At 36.7% G+C, this 22,124-nt stretch overlaps 1 protein-coding gene across 19 annotated transcripts in view; it reads right to left on the bottom strand.

Annotated features, from left to right (window-relative positions):
- The window catches only part of LOC127841135 (coatomer subunit beta'-like), a 238,277-nt gene that overhangs the window by 197,943 nt on the left and 18,210 nt on the right, over positions 1-22,124 (bottom strand). For 18 of the 19 annotated variants that reach the window (XR_008030718.1, XR_008030719.1, XM_052369731.1 and 15 more), the window contains 7 exons: positions 20,063-20,209; positions 19,583-19,682; positions 12,772-12,914; positions 8,889-9,088; positions 7,728-7,927; positions 3,646-3,752; positions 95-172 (listed from right to left, as the gene is read on the bottom strand). Coding sequence is in view for 17 of the 19 variants with exons in the window: in XM_052369731.1 (XP_052225691.1) it covers positions 95-172; positions 3,646-3,752; positions 7,728-7,927; positions 8,889-9,088; positions 12,772-12,914; positions 19,583-19,682; positions 20,063-20,209 (975 nt within the window). In the remaining 2 variants the exon portion in view is untranslated. The remainder of the gene's footprint in view (positions 1-94; positions 173-3,645; positions 3,753-7,727; positions 7,928-8,888; positions 9,089-12,771; positions 12,915-19,582; positions 19,683-20,062; positions 20,210-22,124) is intronic. The other variant, XM_052369735.1, reaches the window with a different exon arrangement.

Genomic DNA, 22,124 nt, shown 5'->3' with positions numbered 1-22,124 from the left:
ATAGCCTTCTCGCCTTGTTTTTACTCCAAACAGGGAGAGCTTTTTCCACAAATTCATTCCAAGCAAAACTGCACAACTTCACTCTCATACATACTGAACAAATCATGAACCCTTCTGCGTTTTTCTCACTGGGGACATAGTGCAGCCAATCGTAGAGCCCGAGCCACTTAGTCTGAAATTTTCGATCTTTTTTCTTTTCGGAAATTTCTTTAGAAACATCATTGTCATTGTAGTCTACGCTGGGAGTGTCAGTTTTGGGTTTTTCAGCTGAGGAACTGGTATTTTTCAAGAAAGATGTTAATTTAAATTGTTTAAGATCAATTTTGAAAACCTTTTTGGGTGGCATTTTCTTTGTTTACTATCTGGGACAGCCAATTAACCGTCCAACAAACTTTTAATAAAACACTGTAACTGATTGGATAATTAATATATTTCAACCAATCAAAATACGCGTACTACATTCCAAATGTAGTAATGTGACTTCCGTTCTACTTTTCAAAACAGTGTTGAGTTGTTTTTCGCTTATCTCCACGAATCTGACTCGGTTTGTAAAACTTTGACGATGTTGTGAATCGAAGTTTTTTAGCAATGCGTTCTGAGGATGCACATGTTTGAGAATGTTGAGAATGATGCGTCCCCAGAAAAAAAAACGTGCGTCAGGTAGGAGGGACGCACGGCAAAATGAATCACTGACCTTTTAACAGCCTGAACTGAAATATAGAGAATACTATGTTAGTGTGATTGTGTACTTAAATTTATCCCACGAGTGAAGAAAGGTTTACATGGCGAGGCTTAAATTATTTAATTTATTCCTAAAATAAAAGCAAAAACACATTAAATTAACTGAATCTTACATTGGGTAGTAATATTTATTGTGATCTTTCCCGTTTACGGAAATCGAAATAGTCCTTAAGAATTCCACGCAAAAGAAAAGTAACGAGACAAAATATCGCTATACGCCTCGATTCAAATTTAATCAGCGTTCCAAATGTAACACACTCAAGTAGAACACAGACGGTTGTGTACAATTCTTGTTTTACCACTGTAAAAAACCAAAAAACAAACATGGCTCTCGCCATTTTGAAATTTACAAAATGTGTAGACACATACCGTGGCTACATGAAGCATGATTCAGCATTTATTCCCGCCGATATTGTTAATTTTAGTCTTTAAACAACTGTTCTTTTTACACACTTTATACTTACTTACATAAAAGTATTGTTCTACTCACCGAAGTTGTATAATAACCACGTCCATTTTTATTTTCGTAATGTTTAATTTGCTTCCATGACGAGTTAAAATTCTAGACAAATTTCTTCATCGCCATCCATCTTTTCCATTTTAAAGCACTGGATGTAAGCAGGCAATTCTTTGTGGATAGACATTCTTTGATCGAATGACAAAGGAACAACTAAACCATCAAAGAAATTACCATTTTAATTCGACATTGATTTCCTTCGAAAAGTTAAAGAACAATTCACTGACTTTTCTTAAATTTAATCCATCAATTGTTCAACAAAACTTCGCGTTATTCAAGTACATTCGACATTTTAACTAAATCGAAAATGCAGTCTCACCAGTTTCATTCCAGCTTTATATCCAAACACTGTGTTTTTCACATTCATAATATTATAATAATCCATCGTAAACACACACACTAGTAAACTTGTTAAACGACTGCGTACCCAATGACCTAAATGACGCAATCAGGGGTGAAAGGCCACAAAAAACTAGTCCCTACGTAATGTTCTTAAAATAAGTGTGGAAGAAACCTGATCTAAAAATAACCGTTGAGAAAACGGGGGGATTCTTGGGTGCGATGGTTGGACGGTATTTCAAACATAAAATAATAAAAATAAATATTTGTGTTTTTTAACTGTTTCAAAAACATAAAATTGGGGGGTGAGGTGGGGGGGTATAGTGTGAGGGTGTGGTGGTAATTTGTGAGATGATCTTACAAAAAAAAAAAAAAAAAAAAAAAATTAGGGGGGGGGGATTCGGGTGGGGAAAGGGGGGGGTGGGGGGGGAGATTCTTGGGTGTGATGGTTGGACGGTATTTCAAACATAAAATAATAAAAATAAATAGTTGTGTTTTTTAACCGTTTAAAAAAACAATTGGGGGGTGGGGGGGGTATAGTGTGAGGGTGTGGTGGTCATTTGTGAGATGATCTTAAAAAACAAAACAAAAAAAAAAAAATAGGGGGGTATTCGGGGGGGGGGAGCACGGGGGATGGTTTGGGTGGAGTCTATTGTGGTATGTCAGGTAAGAGTAGTTTTGTCAAAGTATCGATCAAATCTAATCATAAATAAAGAAGTTATGGCAATTTTAGCAAAATTTAATAATTTGACCTTGAGAGTCAAGGTCATTCAAAGGTCAAGGTAAAATTCCACTTGCCAGGTACAGTAACCTCATGATAGCATGAAAGTATTTGAAGTTTGAAAGCAATAGCCTTGATACTGTAGGAATAAAGTGGACCTAAACACAAAACTTAACCAAATTTTCAATTTTCTAAGTATAAAAAGGGCACATAATTCTGTCAAAATGCCAGTCAGAGTTACATTACTTTGCCTGCACAGTACCCTTATGATAGTTAGTAAGTGTTGCAAGTATGAAAGCAATAGCTTTGATACTTAAGGAATAAAATGGACCTAAACACAAAACTTAACCAAAATTTTCAATTTTCTAAGTATAAAAAGGGCACATAATTCTGTCAAAATGCATGCCAGAGTTATCTAACTTTGCCTGCCCAGTCCCCTCATGATAGTAAGTAAGTGTACCAAGTTTGAATGCAATAGCATTGATACTTTCTGAAAAAAGTGGACCTAACCGCAAAACTTAACCAAAATTTTCAATTTTCTAAGTATAAAAAGGGCACATAATTCAGTCAAAATGCACGCCAGAGTTATCTAACTTTGCCTGCCCAGTCCCCTCATGATAGTCAGTGAGTGCACCAAGTTTGAATGCAATAGCATTGATACTTTCTGAGAAAAGTGGACCTAAACGCAAAACTTAACCGGACGCCGACGTAGACGCCGACGCCAAGGTGATGATGACAATAGCTCATAATTTTTTTTTCAAAAAATAGATGAGCTCAAAAAGACCCAAAGCAGTATCATATTAGCCATGCTCTGTGAAAACTTTCCTCTGTTCTGTTGGTCAGATCTCCACCCTCAATACTTTCATTCATAAAATAAGGGAATATTACGCTGGTGGAAAATGTATCGGCATGTTTTGTTAATTTACAGCGCGTGCTTTTAGTGTATAAGCTCTGCCCATAATTATTGCAGAATAACCCATAGACGATTCAGGGATGACATCTTCCAGTTCCACTTTGATTCTATTTTATGTTTCAAGGAAGTCTCTTCTTAGAGATAATCCAGTTAAGGCAGAAAATGTTGTCCCTGTGCGGACTGCACAGGCTAATCTGGTATGACACTTAACTAACATGCATGAAACCCCCCCCCCCCCCCCCCCCCGAATCCCCCCCTATTTTTTTTTTTTTTTTTTTTTAAATCATCCCACAAATGACCACCACACCCTCACACTATACCCCCCCCCCCCCCCCCCCCCCCCCCGTGTCACAGAGCACAGCTCATATATTTTGTTCATTCCATTTTTCAACATCATCCTACGAGTGCACTCACATTTTTAGGTGAGATTTCTATCCGTCGCACAAGGTCCGTGGTCTCCCAGTCGTAGAAGGCCAGACCGCTCACTGACCTCACACCCAGCATGTTACCTCCATGGATACCTGAAAGGAATTGTCCTCGATGTGTTAGCTAGCATAAATTGATAAACAACACCATGCAGAATTAACACACATAAACCACCAAAGCTTGTTGTTCAGGTTTATTGTTCTTGTACTCAAAATCTCATTTCTATCATAATGAAAAGTTCTATATAAATCCCATTAATACTTCAAGAGTTTTGCTCGGCAACAAAAAGGAACAACGAAAGGACAGACCATGTGAAAACCATATTTTTCCTCCTTGGGAAAAGGGGCTTTATTTGACCTCTTGTGATAACAGTGAAGAAGGAAAAAAGCCCCGGGGTCATATTCCAGAAGCATCTTAAGTTAAATTTTATTCTTATTTTTAAATTGGGAAAATTTCTTAAGTGTTTCATGTCATATTGCAATAGTTTGGCATCAAGATTTACATGAAAATAACATCATTATGTCAATGTTATTTTAGGATTACCAAAAAACATGTCTTTTCTCATTTAGTAAAGAAATACAAAACATTGTAATTATGACCTTAAGTGAAATTATTTAAAAAATGACTTAAGATGTTTATGGAATACCACCTCAGGTCGGCAATTTACTTATCCCAATTGAGATAAGTACCAGTACTGTTTCAATAGGAAACAAGAGCACTTCATAATGGGTGCAAATGCTTGGCTGCAGATGCATTTTTTTTATAAATGAAAGCTTGTCAGAAAAAAAAATAATTGGAGGTCACAGTGACCTTAACATTTGACCTAGTGACCCAAATATGGACGAGGCGTGTAGAACTCATCAAGGTGCAGCAACATATGAAGTTTCAAAGTTGCAGGTGGAAGCATTTTGATTTTATAGCCAATGTTCAAAACCTTGACAAAATGTAAAGCTTTTAGCATGACGCGGACGACACGACACGACGAGCTGGCTATGACAATACCTCTGGTTTTCTAAAAAAAACAGCCCAGCTAAAAATTAGCACAAAAAAGTGCATAGTGAAGATTTGTGTCATGATATCTTCCAATTGGAAATTATTGGTTTTATTAATTGCGTGGTACTTTGTACAAAACCATTAAATATTATTATTTGGGATACAAGAGGTTACAAAAAGCATTAACCGGTTAACCTTTTGCCATAACTGTTTTTAACTGTATAACCGAGTCGCCTGAAGTAGTTAAAATGATTAAGAGTATGTAAAAAATGTCATACCGCTCGAACCGCTCTATAGAAACAAAAGTAATTTCCAATTTGACATCGCTTGGGTTGATAACATGCCAGTTTCGTAATAAAATGTATTATACAATTTATTTTAATAATTTTGTAAATGTATGCTATATATATTTTTTTTCCCTATGTAAATGCATCGTATCCCGCACAAAAATGGTGTGTTCATTTGCTCATTCTGTTTTAATTTTTAGTTTGGCTGTTTTCAGAGAAAACCCGAGGTATTGTCATAGCCAGCTCGTCGTTTCGTCCGCGTCGTGCTAAAACCTTAACATTTTGTTAAGGTTTTCAATATTGGCTCTCCTTGAAGAGTTCTACACGCCACACCCATTTTTGGGTCACTAGATCGAAGGTCAAGGTCACTGTGACCTCTAAACAAAATTCTTACAATCTTTCATTAATTCAAAAATGCACCAGCAGCCGAGCATTGGCACCCGTTATGCGGTGCTCTTGTTGAAACTCAAATTGACTTAATATTCAAATGATTTTTCCTTCCAGTTCCACATAAAGTGGGTATGTGTGTTCAACAATTCCGCATCTCTTCTTATTCGATAATTGCATATTTTGTTGTTTGTATTTTAGCGTCTGTAGCCGGAGTATTATCGTTTGATGTTCATTATACATTTAAAAATTGTGGGTAAAATAAAGGACACAAATGCAAATTAAATTAATTTTGAACAAAATAAAAGTTGTAAATTTAATAATTTATATAATCAGTAGATTTATTTAATAGCAAAGAAACTAAGCATTATGATCTCAAATACCGATAGTTACGTATGTTTGTTAACGTACCATAAAGCAATTATACAAATACTAAATTTATCGGTTTATTTTTTAAATATTTTAAATTGATGTTAAACTATTTTATAAGTAAATTATTTGCTTTCTTAAATATAACTTGCATCGGACGGTAATGGTTGAATTGTTGGACGTAAATTATACTAATGATATTATATTCTGAAAAAGAAATACATCGTTTACTGGACAAGATTTTAACTACAAATGCAATTCTTGATAAAATTGTTACTTTTATAACGGTATTTTCGAGAGCAATTTGTTTTGGATATTGGTTAACAAAACATCAAAATAAGCCGTCCAATGTCTCAACTGATACATGTATTTATCGCGAGTTCGATAAAGTGTCAATTACGTCTTCTTTAATAGCTTGCACTCCCCGCAGTTCGCTAATTACATTTTTGCGAGTCAAACAAAACAATAGGGCCAATTATCAAAACGTACCACCTATTTGTTATCACAAAGGTATTGATTTATTGCTTTATTACTTTGATTGTTGCCACTTTATTTATTACCGTCGATGGTGCGGCATGTTGTTTTAAATAGTTGCCAGCGCAAGTTTGCAGTATGTCACGCACAAAAATTTAAATCATACAAATTATTCCATGAAAACAAGAGGGCCATGATGGCCCTGAATCGCTCACCTGACTAACCAAATACAATCCCAACCCAGATTTCATCAAGATAAACAATTGACCAAATTTCATAAAGATTGGATGAAAACTGGGACCTCTATAGTAAACACAAGGTTTTTCAATTATTCGACCTAGTTATTGACCTAGTTTTTGACCCCATATGACCCAAATACAATCCCAACCCAGATTTCATCAAGATAAACATTCTTACCAAATTTCATAAAGATTGGATGAAAACTGTGACCTCTACTGTCTACACAAGCAAATTGTTGACGCACACATGCACGCACATACAGAGGCCGGACATCACATGGTCACAAAAGCTCATATGTCACTTCGTGACAGGTGAGCTAAAAAACCAACAATCAAATACTTTTTTCCAGGTTAACCTTTTCCCGAAAATGTAACCGGTTAACTAATCATTTTGGTAAGTTAACCGGTTAACATCTTGCATCCGTAATTATCATACATGTTTCTTGCTTGAGATGATCAGTTTCAGTGCCCGCTTTATTTGTTTATTTGCTGTTAATGCACTTATGGAACAAAATTGATGCAATTTTTTTTTCTTTTTTGGGGGATTTTTTCATGCACTTTTATTCAGAGGGAGACAAAATCGCTGATGCTTTGTTGGCCCCTAATGAATAACTAACAAGATGTGTTTGTGAAACACAATGTCCCCCTGCATGACGTTTGACCTTGAAGGATGACCTTGACCTTGACCCTTCACCACTCAAAATGTGCAGCTCCATGAGATACACATGCATTTCAAATATAAAATTGCTAGCTTCAATATTGCAGAAGTGACATTACATGAGCAATTTTGACCCATATATTTGACCTTGAAGGATGACCTTGACCTTTCACCACTCAAAACGTGCAGCTCCATGAGATACACATGCATGCCAAATATCAAGTTGCTATCTTCAATATTGCAATAGTATTCATAAAATAAGCGATTTTGGCCACATATATTTGACCTCTGACATTGAAGGATGACCTTGACCTTTCACCACTCAAAATGTGCAGCTCCATGAGATACACATGCATGCCAAATATCAAGTTGCTATCTTCAATATTGCAAAAGTAGTCATGAAATAAGCGATTTGGGCCACATATATTTGACCTCTGACCTTGAAGGATGACCTTGACCTTTCACCACTCAAAATGTGCAGCTTCATGAGATACACATGCATGCCAAATATGAAGTTGCTATCTTCAATATAGCAAAAGTTATTGCAAAATGTTAAAGTTGACGCACACCAACCAACAGACCAACCAACAGACCAACAGACAGGGCAAAAACAATATGTCCCCCACTACTATAGTGGGGGACATAATAAAAAGACGTGCATACCTTCACATCCAAAGTCTGGCTTGAATGTCTTGAGTTCCTTGAAGTTCTTGAAGATCTTCACCATGCTGTTGCCCTCCCGTATGGCGTACACTGATGAGTCATTGCTCCATACAAACTCCTGGGCAGACCCAAAGCTCTTGTTACGTAGGGCCATTGCTGTGTAGATGATGTACTCACCGTCACCGCACACACACACAAACCTGCAAAGTTAATACATGTAAGTAAAGCATCGTCACAGATTAGCCTGTGCTTTCTGCAAAGGCTCATTAAGGATGAAACTTTTCACATTTGTGGTATTTTTCGTTTAAAGGAAGTTTCTTCTTAGCAAAGATCCAGTTAAGGCAGAAAGTGTTGTCCCTGATAAGCCTGTGCAACCTTCACAGGCTTATCTAGTTAGACACTTTGAGCTCATGCATTAAGCCCAGTTTGTCTTTGGCCGAACCAAAGCTCTTGTTACGAAGGGCCATTGCTGTGTAGATGATGTACTCCCTGTCACCACTCACACACACAAGCCTGTATAGATATATGAGCTTTGTCTGATTGGAAACTCAACTATGATCCTTGGCTTTATGAATGTTTTTCTAGACAATTAACAATAATCAAACCTGCAAAATATCAGCATGACTTGTAAACATTCTGTTTTATGTTTCTTAGTTTTTGGCTAATTTCAACATTATTTCTGGCACATTACAGCTGTCAATAAACCAACTAACACACATTAACCTGCACAGATAAATTAGCATGTGTTGTTGTTGATTTTCCCTAATTTTAACAGTATTTCAGTCATATCAAAGATGTCTATACAGCAAACACTAATGCCCAAAACTGACATCTACTATACTTGAATCAGAGATAGGGGAAAATGGCCATAGAAATTTTATGTTATGTATCTGGGTCAGGAATTGAACCCTGATTTCGTAGAAGATACCTCACTTAAACAAACAATTCAATAAAAGCGGAACTTTGGGGACATGCATTTTGCCTTTTTCCGGAACCCAGCTAGGCTGACCTTCCATTGGGTTCATGCTGGATATTCTGTAACTGTGACCCAAAACTACCATTCAAAGTAAAACCCCACGTATCTCCTATTGGGGTTATGCTGGATGTTCTATGCGTAGACCTCACAGACTTAACTACCATTCAAGGTTTCAAACCACCGACCTTCCATTGGGGTTATGCTGGATGTTCTGTGGGTAGATCTCACAGGCTCCCATGTCCTTCACAGCGAGGGACAGCCTCTCCCCGTCCTTGACCTCCTGTTCTCCCATCGCCTTGATGTTTGCCTGCTGGATCTCGCTGTGCTTGGCCCAGATAATCTTCCCGCTCGAGTCCATCGACATGGCAGGCTCCTCTCTACCCAGCTGATGACATGAAAATCATGATATGAGTCGTGTTCTGAGAAAACTGGGCATAATGCATGTGCGTAAAGTGTCGTCAGAGAAGACACTTTCCGCTTAAACTAGATTTTTGGTAAAAATGGACTTCCTTTAAACGAAAAATACCATTGAAGCGGAAAGTGTCGTCCCTGATTAGCTTGTGCGGACTGCACAGGCTAATCTGGGACAACACTTTACGCACATGCATTATGCCCAGTTTTCACAGAACAAGACATATATTACAGCCACACACCTTGAAATGAAATACATGGCATAGTAAATTTAAGTATAAATGAGAAACATATTTTATCTATGCCAATTAGAATATATCTGGTGGTAAAAGGTAAAAATCCGTCTCTTTTGCGCTTTAAAACTTACAAATAATCGCGTTTGTCGAAATGGACGCATACGTCTAGAAATCCTACTTTCGGTTTTAAAAGCAGAACCGTTTGCAAAATAATAAATTACTTGCTAACTAGGCTATAGATTTAATTTTATCTATCTCAATTCAGGGCTTCCCCTGGCTCAAAAATTTCTTTAGCCAACATTTTAGCCAATTGGATTTTTTTGTAGCCAAATTTTAGAAACTGTAGCCAAAGTTTTAGCCAAGCATTTGGGATCGCCTCCTGAAAGTCTAGGGGTGTAAGAACACAAATAACTACAATATGAAGCTTAAATATATTTATTACTATAATCATCCTTTTAAAATATTGTACATAACAGAATATCAGTTTATAAAAAAAACATTTATAGATATGCATACATCTAGATATACATACATCAATGTAATAATCATACTTTTATTCTACATAACAGAATATCAGTTTATTCATACATCATAAGCACATGTTCAGTTCACATTGTTTACAAAATAAGCACATTTTCATTATATTAAAGATATTCATTCTTGAGCACATATTTTAATATTTGCAAAACATAACAGTTGATCAAGACTAAAGATGCTTTATTTTCAAAGCCTCTCACTTCATATTGTTAAACAGTTATATTTGGTCATTTGGATATGATATACATCAGCTTTGACAGCTTCTGTTGTTAAAACATTTTCTGTAAGTGGTGGATGATTTCTAGGCTCAAATAAATGAATGTTTTTAACGCATATTTCTTGACAGAAAGGCCCAGATAATTGCTACCATCCATTCTAGTTGCCTGAAATATGATAGAACATAGTTTTACAAACTATCAACAACAAACCAACACATAAATGTCCGTATCTTTAAATGTCCGAATTTTTAACATATCCGCAATATATTACTACGAGTGAATGGTATACTTTTTATTTCCGAAATTGTTGGTTTCTTAATCAAACTATACCTTTCCCAAAATATTATAATAATGAAACTATTAAACAGAAATGCTCTCAAATTCCTGTTGAAACAAGATTTCATGTGTTTTTGTGAAGAAATAGTTTTTTGTTAAATGCTTTTGCCAGGCCCGTGGTATTGACATAATGTTCGATAACACCTTTTGTTTTCACACCAGCAAGCGTTCTATACATAGATGGTGACGTCACTACCAGTACACAATGCACCAGCAAGTTTCCTTTGTTTCGATGACCGGTTCTGACCGGTGTTGCTGCAGACTGCGTATCAAATTTTCTGGTTAATAACACGATGATGTATTAATGCACAGTCGACGGTTTAAAGAGTTTACTATCTGGGATGGTACTTGACAGGCAAAAAACGTTTCGCCGAGCATTTTCGCCAACCGAGAATTTTATTCGCCGAATTTTAAAAACGTTTCGCCGAGCATCTTCGCCAACCGAGAATTTTATTCGCCGAATTTGCGAAATTTTCGCCAACGGCGAATTTGGCGAACGACAGCGGAAGCCCTGCAATTAGAATGTATCTGGTGGTTACAAGATAGAAATCCGTCATTTTGCGCTTTAAAACTTAAAAATAATCACATGTGTCGAAATGTACTTATACATATAGAAATCCTACTTTCGGTTTATAAAAAAAACAAGGGACAAAATTGTCACAAAACCAGGTTTTCATTGTGAAAAAAAAATCTGATAAAGGGAGAAAACTCAAACTGAACTTTTGAAATGAAGAAACAAAATTAACCCCCTTTGTAAGTTTGTTTTTAAAAAAAATGTATTTTTAGTCGTGGCGACCTTGACATTGGAGATATTGACTTGATTCTTTCGTGCGACACACCGTCCCATGATGGTGAACAAATGTGCCAAATGATTTTAAAACCTCACAATAAATGACATAGTTATGGCCAGGACAAGCTCATTTATGGCCATTTTTGACCTTTGAACTCAAAGTGTGACCTTGACCTTGGAGATATCGACGTAATTATTTCGCGCGACACACCGTCCAATGATGGTGAACAAATGTGCCAAATGATTTTAAAATCTGACAATGAACGACATAGTTATGGCCCGGACAAGCTTGTTCCGCCCGCCCGCCAGCCAGCCAGCCAGCCCGCCCGCATTCGCCAATCTAATAACCAGTTTTTCCCTTCGGAAAACCTGGTTTAAAACCTGGTTAAAAATATATATATAACTTACTTGCTAACTAAGCTATAGATTTAATCACAATTTTGCAAACTTACAAATTGCATCTATATGTATTGACTAGCATGTGCTTTATTTCAAGTTGTGTGGCTTTAACAGGGGTTTGATTGAGTTTTCAAGTAGATGGACGAATTTCAGAACGAGAAGGGGAATTTTAGTAAATTTTTAGCTTCAAAAAGTAGCCATATGTGAACAAGAGAATCACACAAGCATCGTACTGGGAAAACTGGAAAGTGTAATCCCAAATTAGCCTGTGCTGTTCACAAAGGCTAATTTGGGACATATTTTCTGATTTTATAGAATTTCTCATTTGAAGGAAGTTTTTTCTAAATTAAAATCCAGTTCATGCAGAGAGTTGTCCCAGATTAGCCTGTATTTTGCACATGCATAAAGCTGTTTTCACAAAAACATATCAAACAAAGGTTTTATTGAGTTTTCAAGTAGGTGAATTTCAGAAATAGGAGGGGCATTTAAGTATGGCTTTAATAATGATTCAAAAAGTAGCCTGATGTTGATAAATATGTATGGGCTTGTCACAGTAGCGGGTTGTTCTATCCACCTCACAGCTCTTTATAAAACAACTCATCCCCATATACCTATATGAAACAGAAGAAGAGCTCCTATAATCCATGACATACTTTGACTAGCGATTTTCAAGGTTGTTGGATGCAACAACCCATTTCAAATAGGCTATCATTTAAGCCATGCAATGTTTATGTTCTTCAATTCCTTTTGAACTTTAACAAAAAGCCAACCACCTGCCTTGTAGAGATGGTATACATATTAATTAAGTAACTTTACTCAAGTAAAAGTCATCTATACAACTCATGCTTAAAACCACACTAAAGGTTAATTAAGGACCCCTGTTCTGGAAAAACAGGGCTTAATGCATGTGCATTAAGTGTCGTCCTAGATTAGCCTTGGAAGTCCACACAGAGACAACACTTTCTGCCTTAACTGGATTATCTCTAAGAAGAGACTTCCTTGAAACATTTAATAGAATCAAAGTGGAATGTTGCGTCCCTGATTAGCCAGTGTAGGCCTAATCTTGGACAACACTTTCCGCACATAAATTAAACCCACAACCCACTCATATCATCTTGGTCCATTTCACACCCCACCTTACCTTGATAATAATGCTTCCTTCATCGTATCCAAGAGCTACATTGTTGGAACCTCTTGCGCAGGCTATAGTCCACACTCTCTCCAGGCCATAGTTCAGAGTGGATTCCAGCCTGTAGGTGTTGGCATGCCATATCCGCACAGTACCTTGAAAGAGAGATACATTTAAGAATAGAATTATGGTCAAAACTTCAAATACCTTTTTTTTAATTTTAAAGTTGTTTTTTTAATTTTTAAAATATATTGTTGGCATATTTTGTATCATCTGCTTTATAAAATGCTTGCATATTATGTTTAAGCTTTGAATTCATTCTTTATTTTATTAAAATAATGCAAACAAGAGATGTGTTTGTCGGAAACACAATACCCCCTATTGCGCCGCTTTGAAGCCATCTATTCAACCTTTGACCTTGAAGGATGACCTTTACTTTTCACCACTCAAAAATGTGCAGCTCCATGAGATACCCATGCATTTTAAATATCTAGTTGCTATCTTAAATATTGCAAAATTTGACCTTTGACCGCGACCTTGAAGGATGACCTTGACCTTTCACCACTCAAAATGTGCAGCTCCATGAGATACACATGCATGCCAAATATCAAGTTGCTATCTTCAATATTTAAAAAGTTAAGGCCAATGTAAAAGTTTTCGGACCGACGGAATATTTGACATTTGACCTTGAAGAATGACCTTGATTTTCACCTTTCACCACTCAAAATGTTCAGCTCCTGGAGATACACATGCATGACAAATATCAAGTTGTTATCTCTAATATTTAAAAAGTTAAGGCCAATGTAAGTTTTTGGACGGACAGAATATTTACATTTGACCTTGAAGGATGACCTTCACCTTCATCTTTCACCACTCAAAATGTTCAGCTCCAGGAGATACACATGCATGCCAAATATCAAGTTGCTATCATCAATAGTAAACAAGTTATGGCCAATGTTAAAGTTTTCGGATGGACGGACAGACACAATATATTAGTATTTGACCTTGAGAATGACCTTGACCATCAACTTTCACCACTCAAAATGTTCAGCTCCAGGAGATACACATGCATGCCAAATATCAAGTTGCTATCATCAATAGTGAAAAAGTTATGGCCTACGTTAAAGTTTTCGGACGGACGGACAGACGCCATATATTAGACATTTGACCTTTAAGGATGACCTAGACCTTCACCTTTCACCACTCAAAATGTGCAGCTCCATGAGATGCACATGCATGCCAAATATCAAGTTGCTATGTTAAATATTGAAAACGTTATGGCCAACGTTAAAGTTTTTTTTCCGGACGGACGGACAGACTGACACACACACATAATGACATACTGACGGACAGTTCAACTGCTATATGCCACCCTACCGGGGGCATAAAAACACATAAGTGATATGAGAGGAATACACTTTGTGCATTAATGGTATTCAATCAAATGTTGTTGTTGTTGGCTTTTTTTTGTTTACTTTAGGGGGACAAAGGGATAGAATATTAAGTCAAGTGTTTAGATCAGGGCAAGCAAATGTTTGTTCCAGACAAGTGTAATGTAAGCTTCCAGTCTAACTAATAAAGTGCATTTTAAAGTCAATGTCAAGCTCTGCATACCAGTATAATAACATAAAACTTTATACAATGTCCAAAGACCTTGAACCTAGAAATCATAATTTGTCACATAAGTAAAAATTAAATGGTATCCAAATGTTGTTGTTGCTTGTTTTATGTGGGGACAGGTATTAGGTGAGGATACAAATGACAGTCTGTTTTTTTTTTAAATCAGGGCTGGTATCCCTCCCCATTTGAAGATTTAACAACAAACAAGAGATGTGTTCGTCAGAAACACAATGCCCCCCTATCGCGCTGCTTTGAAATTATTATTTTTTGACCTTTGACCTTGAAGGATGACCTTGACCTTGAACTTCCACCGCTCAAAATGTGCAGCTTCATGAGAACGCCGCTTTGATTTTTTAATTTATTTTTTGACCTTTGACCTTGAAGGATGACATTGACCTTGAACTTCCACCACTCAAAATGCGCAGCTTCATGAGATACACATGCATGCCAAATATCAAGTTGCTATCTTCAATATTGAAAAAATTATGGCAAATGTTATAATTTTCAGACGGACAGACGCCATATATTTGACATTTGACCTTGAAGGATGACCTTGACCTTCACCACTCAAAATGTTCAGCTCCATGATACACATGCACAGGCTTGGCGAAATTGCCGGTCCGCCGGTCCTGACCGGCAGATTTCAATTTGGTCCGGCAGGTTTAACAAGAATGTCGGTCCTGGTGACCGGCAAAATGTGAAATGATTGCAAACAAATCTTTTTTTTTTCAAGTTGAAAATTCGAAGAGCAAATCGCTTACTACATCATGAAAATGAAATCGCTCGTTGTTTTGATGTTTGCTGTAGGTTTGTTACGTACAATTAGCAAATCCAACTTGTTACACAACACCTACTTTAAACTCGTTTGCAAAATCGCCAACTGCGTTCTAACAAAAAAGATCTTGATAGCTTTTACATATTTTTCGAGTAGGATAAGGACAATAAAATATGGTATCGTGATCAACACAACCATATGCATACGCCATTTTTCATAAGTGTAAAGAGTACAGTGCATTATGGGGCAGAGCTTTCATTGGACGAGCGAATTTAAATTTAGATTGAATGCAATACGATACATGTACAAAGAAATGTTTTTATTGCATCATATGCAGTGCCATGTAAAAAAACGTGCTTCCCGGGGACTTTCTGATACTGGTCAAAAATGAAAATGAATCTCTGTTAACAATTACACTGCGTTAGCATGTAAATAAATCGTCTTTTTTATTTAATTAATTACTAGTAAACGTTCTGAAAAATGAAATGCCTTAATCATTAAATGTCAGGTAACGTGTTTTGTACTGTGCGCAGTATATTTTAACAGCCGCTCCAAACTGCAATCATATTAAAGTAAGAATGTTTAAATCGTTTCGAATAACTTTAATTTGATAATTATTCGGCTTGCACATACGTTATTGAAATTGTCGCACCGAACCGTTCTAATAGGGAATACATGTAATAAAAACTGACACGCGAATTTTTCACAACATGATTGACATTACACAACCGATTAACACCAATTAGCTGCCAGTGTAACCTCTAAGCGATTAAAATCAATTTAACGGCCGGTTGAATAAAGAGATCAAGATGTGATCGCTGCCATTTTTGAATTTTCTAGTTAAGTTGTTGTTGCTTTACGGTCCGGCTAAATTTTCTCCGGACCGGCACATTTTCTGAAATGCCTGTCCGGATGACCGGCAGATTTTTTCTAATTTCGCCATGCCTGCATGCATGCCGAATATCAAGTTGCTATCTTCAATAGTGAAAAAGTTATGGCCAATGTTAAAGTTTTTGGACGGACGGACAGACGCCATATATTAGACATTTGACCTTGAAGGATGACCTTGACCTTTCACCACTCAAAATGTGCAGCTCCGTGAGATGCACATGCATGCCAAATATAAAGTTGCTATCTTCAACAGTGAAAAAGTTATGGCCAATGTTAAAGTTTTTGGACGGACAGACAGACGCCATATATTAGACATTTGACCTTGAAGGATGACCTTGACCTTTACCTTTCACCACTCAAAATGTGCAGCTCCATGAGATGCATATGCATGATAAATATAAAGTTGCTATCGTCAATATTGAAAAAGTTATGGCCATTAAAGTTTTCGGACGGACGGACTGACATACACACATAATGACTGACGGACAGTTCAACTGCTATATGCCACCCAAATGGAGGCATAAAAAAAAATAAATTTAAAGCAACATTTTGCTAATCTCCCATGCAGCACAACTAGATAAACATTATAAAAGTTAATATTGAAAACAATTTGATTCGCATTTTTGAATCATTTTTAGCAAAAAACAACAACTCTCAATAGTGTTTTTCCCAGGAGGGCAAAGGGGCATGGCCCATTACTTTAAAAAAAGGGCATTTTAGCGCGCAGTTTAGGCAAAAAAGGGCAAAAACGTTCCGTGAATACCTGAATTAGGGAGAAACATGTAATCGCATCAGAGGCAGTTGTGGAAAAAAAATATAAACAAGCACATTTAATGGTAATAGATGTATTTAACTTACTATGATTTATATTAATATATTTACCTTGCAATGCACATTTAAGTTCCATGCTGTTTCAATAAACTGTACAGCACGACAAACATAATAAAGCAATATATGCATATGAATCTGATTATACACAGATCCACTAACATATAAATGAAACCATGTTTGTCTTATCCCATTTTCTAACAATAATCTTGACAGATGTTTAAAATAACATTGCGAGTAAATTGATCGCTAACAATATGCAAACACTCGTTTCCGTGACATAAAATACATCCACTGAGTAGATTACAAATAAATAAATAATGTTGTTGCTATCTAAAACATTTTTATGCATCGTTGATTATCACAGACATTTCATTAATTCCTTCTTAATGTATAATCTCCATCGTTAATGCGATCGTTTACGACGTTATTTGCCATTTTTGCCGAGTCACAATTTAATTCTGTATAGTCCGCCATGTTGATAAAATGTCAAATGATGTAAGCGACAGGTGCGCATTGCAACGTTAAATCGTATACGCGATTCGCATTTTGTTAAATTAGTATACATCTCAGTAATTATTTCAATAATTAGATCTTATTATCTTAAAGTCGAAAACTTTAAGAATAAATTTGTTTGTGATTTTAAATTTAATTATGCATAAAAATATATGTTTTGATATAACTGAATAATGCATGCAATCCACAATTGCCACGAGAATAACATCGAGTTTTTCATCAAAAGTCCCGATTTATTGTGGAGGAGTACACCAAGGCTCGAAATTAACACTCGCACACTCGCAAAATGCGAGTGAAAAATACCGATTGCGAGTTAAGTTTTTAGCCACTAGTATTTTTTTGCGAGAAAAGAAATAGTGAAACAAGAAATATCTTTAAAAAAGATATACGGCGTTGATAGTTCAATGAATGAGATCAAGGATAGCGAATGTCTTTCTGTGCAGTTCTTAGCTGCATCACACGCAGTACGGGATGTTACGCGGAGTTTTCTCTGCTTATTTTACATTATTACATATTGCTGGTCATAAGCCTATAGAAACAAATCAGAAAACCAAAAAAAGAATTGAAGTGAAATTAAAACATATGATTCAACCGGCCACACGCGAAGTATACGTATTTATAGGCGCATCTTCTTTTGTTCTTCGAACAAACCTGTTTTTGTGGTTTGTCGGGCATTGCCATTTGATTCGATTATTAACAATATCGAGAATCATCGCGCTCATGATTAATACATTAGTCAATATGGTGGAATAATTATTGTTAAATTAATCAAAAATAATATTTATCATTGTATTGTTGATAACACTTTAAGAATCTATTATTGACATACCATAATATTTCTGGTCTAAAGAAAATTCCAGGTCACCTAGTTCACGGATAGCGTCTTTATTATATAACGATTATTTTACTCGTCGCGAACTCTGGTGATGACCTGTATATAAAATCGATACCTCGCGGGTTGAAATGCAATCCATGAAAGTGAGGCCTCGCTTCCACTGCTCTTTATACTTTTACATGTTTACATGTTGATAGAATATGGAAGTAAGCACTAAATATGAGAACATAGCCTTTAAGTATTAACGCTTTTGCGCTGGTACTTCTATGAAAATAAAAGATTTACAAACAAACTGTATTGATGTCAAGAATTGAGTGTAAAACTGTTCTATCTATTAAGCCTTTTCATTAGAGATAAAATTGTTTCATGCAGAAGAACAGTGTTACAAAGACGAGGATATGTTTTCAATGTTCTGGTGGTATACTCAAATCAGCCAATGGAATAAATGAAGTGTATTAATTCGTACCTAGCCGCGGGAAATTTTATTTGAATTTTATTGGACACTTAACACAGGTCAGGTAAGGTGAAAAGCTGGCTTAATACAGCTATGCCGAAAAAAGAGTAATATTGCTTAATGCGCTCGACGTCGTGAACGCTAAACCGTAGGTCAATTTACAGAACGTCCGAATATCGTATGCTTAAGCGTGCACCTTTTATGTAGACTGGTATACTTATAGTACAGATACGCGGATGGTATTGGTACAGAGAATGTGAAACAGTCGATTACTCACACGTGTTCTATAATACTAAAATTTGCGAGAATGTTTTTGATTTTGCGAGTTAGTATTAAAGCTGCTCGCAATGTTTTGCAAGTAGAAAAAAAAAGTTAAATTCGAGCCCTGGTACACATTGCCGTCCGAAAAGTGCGCTTGGTATAACATAGCCTTCGGCATTATCGATTGATACTGACACGGGGTTATTCACGCATGACTAATTCACAGCTTTGGAGCAGTCAGTTAGACCTACCTATAAATCGAGCACTGTAATAGATTAAATCTGCTCAATTTATATAGTCGATTAGACGTTGACGTCTCGCGAGTAAATCAAGCACAGTCGGAGCGTCACAGACAATCAAGGAAGCTGATTTTGCGGACCAAGTTAGATCGTAAGGCAATAAAGATGTTATCGATAAGGGCGCGTGGCGAAATTTGCCTTTGAAAAAAAGGGCGCGTGGCGAAATTTGCCTTTGAAAAGGGCAGAGTGGCGATCCGGGAGGGCGGCGTGGCTTTTCGCCATGCTAAAATGACCTGGGAAAAACACTACTTAATTTCCCTATTGTGTTCCAAACGCTGCGATTTTCCAAATCCAACGGGACACTGCCCCATTCCCAAAATGGTAAGAAAAAAAAAAGGTTCTACCATCCTCAGAGCCGGTCATGATGATGGGCAACTCAGGATGGAAGGCTACAGCTGAGATGTTCTGTGCATGGCCTTCCAGGGTCTGCACACACGTCTTGTTCTGAAAGGACAAATAAACTTTCCGTACTTTCTTTCTTTATTGATTGCTGATAAAATAATTAGGACAGTAAGTTGTCCTTATATCTGTATGGAACTAATTGTTTACACATGTCTTGTCTTGAAATGCAAAAAAACGTTCTGAATTTTATTCATTTATTCATGGCTGATAAAATAATGATAACATGAAGTTGTTGTTGTAACTGCCATTCACCATATTAGCCAATGGCTACATTTAAGGACAATTGGCTAAAGACATTTCCATTTGGCTACATTTTTTTTTCAAAATCACCCATAACATGTCCAAAATAATAATAATTCAGACATTAAAGGTAAAGTTTGCTGCATAAAATGTTTGAGCTATTAGCACACACTTGACTGTACCTGGTAGTCCCATATCTTGATGAGTCTGTCATCAGCCCCCGAGATCAGGTAAGGCTTATCTCCCCCGCTGTAATAGTCGATGCAGTTCACTCCCTTCTCATGGCCCTCAAGGGTGAAATTGGGATTCGCCGAGCCCAGCTGCCATACCTTGAGAAAAAGAAGAAATTAGTGTGTCTTTGTCATGGAAGACTAAACAAACAAGAGGGCCATGATGGCCCTGAATCGCTCACCTGACTCATTAAGATCAGATGAAAACTATGACCTCTATTGTCTACACAATGTTTTTCTATGATTTGACCTAGTGACCTAGTTCCTGACTCTAGATGACCCAAATACAATCCCAATCCAGATTTCATCAAGATAAACATTCTGACCACAGTTCATAAATATTGGATGAAAACTGTGACCTCTATTGTCAACACAAGGTTTTTCTATTTATTTGACCTAGATTTTTACCCCAGATGACCCAAATACAATCCCACCCAGATTTCATCAAGAATTCTGACCAAATTTCATAAAGGTTGGATGAAAACTGTGATCTCTAATGTCTACACAAGGTTTTTCTATTATTTGACCTAGTGACCTAGTTTTTGACCCCAGATGACTCAAATAAAATCCCAACCCAGATTTCATCAAGATAAACATTCTGACCAAATTTCATAAAGATTGGATGAAAACTGTGACCTCTATTGTCTACAGAAGGTTGTTCTATTATTTGACCTAGTGACCTTGTTTTTGACCCCAGATGACCCAAATACAATCCCAAACCGGATTTCATCAAGATAAACATTTTGACCAAATTTCATCAAGATTGGATGCAAACTGTGACCTCTACTGTCTACACAAACAAATTGTTGACGGACCGACGCACGGACAAACGCAGGCACGCACAACGGACGCCGGACATCACACGATCACATAAGCTCACCGTGTCACTTCATGACAGGTGACCTAAAAATATGTGTCGGAGATAAACATGAACAGTTGTGGTTAAAATCCCATAGAAACAAGGGCTGTTTGTAAAACATGCATGCCCCCCTATATGGGCTATAAGTTGTAGTAGCAGCCATTGTGTGAATACGTTTTTTGTCACTGTGAATGGTGGTGGTGGTGGTGGTGGTGGTGGTGTAGTAGTAGTAGTAGTAGTAGTAGTAGTAGCAGTAGTAGTGGTAGTAGTAGTAGTAGTAGTAGTAGTAGTAGTAGTAATAGTAGTTGTAGTAGTAGTAGTAGTAGTAGTAGTAGTAGTAGTAGTAGAAGTAGTAGTAGTAGTAGTGGTAGTAGTAGTAGAAGTAGTAGTAGTAGTAGTAGTAGTAGTAGTAGTAGTAGTAGTAGTGGTAGTAGTAGTAGTAGTAGTAGTAGTAGTAGTAGTAGTGGTAAAAGTAGTAGTAGTAGTAGTGGCAGTAGTAGTAGAAGTAGTAATAGTAGACGTGGTGGTGGTGGTGGTGGTGGTGGTGGTGGTGGTGGTAGTAGTAGTACTAGTAGTAGTAGTACTAGTAGTAGTAGTAGAAGAAGTAGTAGTAGTAGTAGTAGTAGTAGTAGTAGTAGTAGTAGTAGTAGTAGTAGTAGTAGTAGTAGCAGTAGCAGTAGCAGATGCAGTAGCAGCATTACAAGACCAATACTTAAGAATGATCAAATGGGAAAAGGTAACCTAGCACTGGCAGTAAATATGGGGCTCATTTACAGGTCAGATTTGGAATCTCTGCTGTAAAATGAGATTTTGAATGAATTAAAGGGAGGTAAATCTGTAATAAAAAGAACATGCATAAACCGTAGTTGTTTCCCTTGTTTGAACCATGCTAAATCCTTACAAGTTTGGAAAGAATTGGATGAAAAATTTGGACTTCATTGCATAAACACCATTTTCTCAATTCAAGGGGAGGTAATTCTGTACTTCATAGACCAATAATGCTCATTTTTTGTAGGGTTCGTGTCCTCATTGATATAAAGACACTGTGCAAATTTGGAAAGGATCGGACAAAAAATGTGGAAGATTTTTGAAAGTTTTCACAAAATAGGCAAAAACGAATAAACATGCAAAGTTCAACGAGCTCCTGCGGCCATG

This window comes from Dreissena polymorpha, chromosome 8 (assembly GCF_020536995.1).
Source record: "Dreissena polymorpha isolate Duluth1 chromosome 8, UMN_Dpol_1.0, whole genome shotgun sequence".
Lineage (NCBI taxonomy): Eukaryota > Metazoa > Mollusca > Bivalvia > Myida > Dreissenidae > Dreissena > Dreissena polymorpha.
The sequence above is the reverse complement of the archived record's forward strand: the minus strand, read 5'-3'. Positions and strand labels throughout refer to the sequence as shown.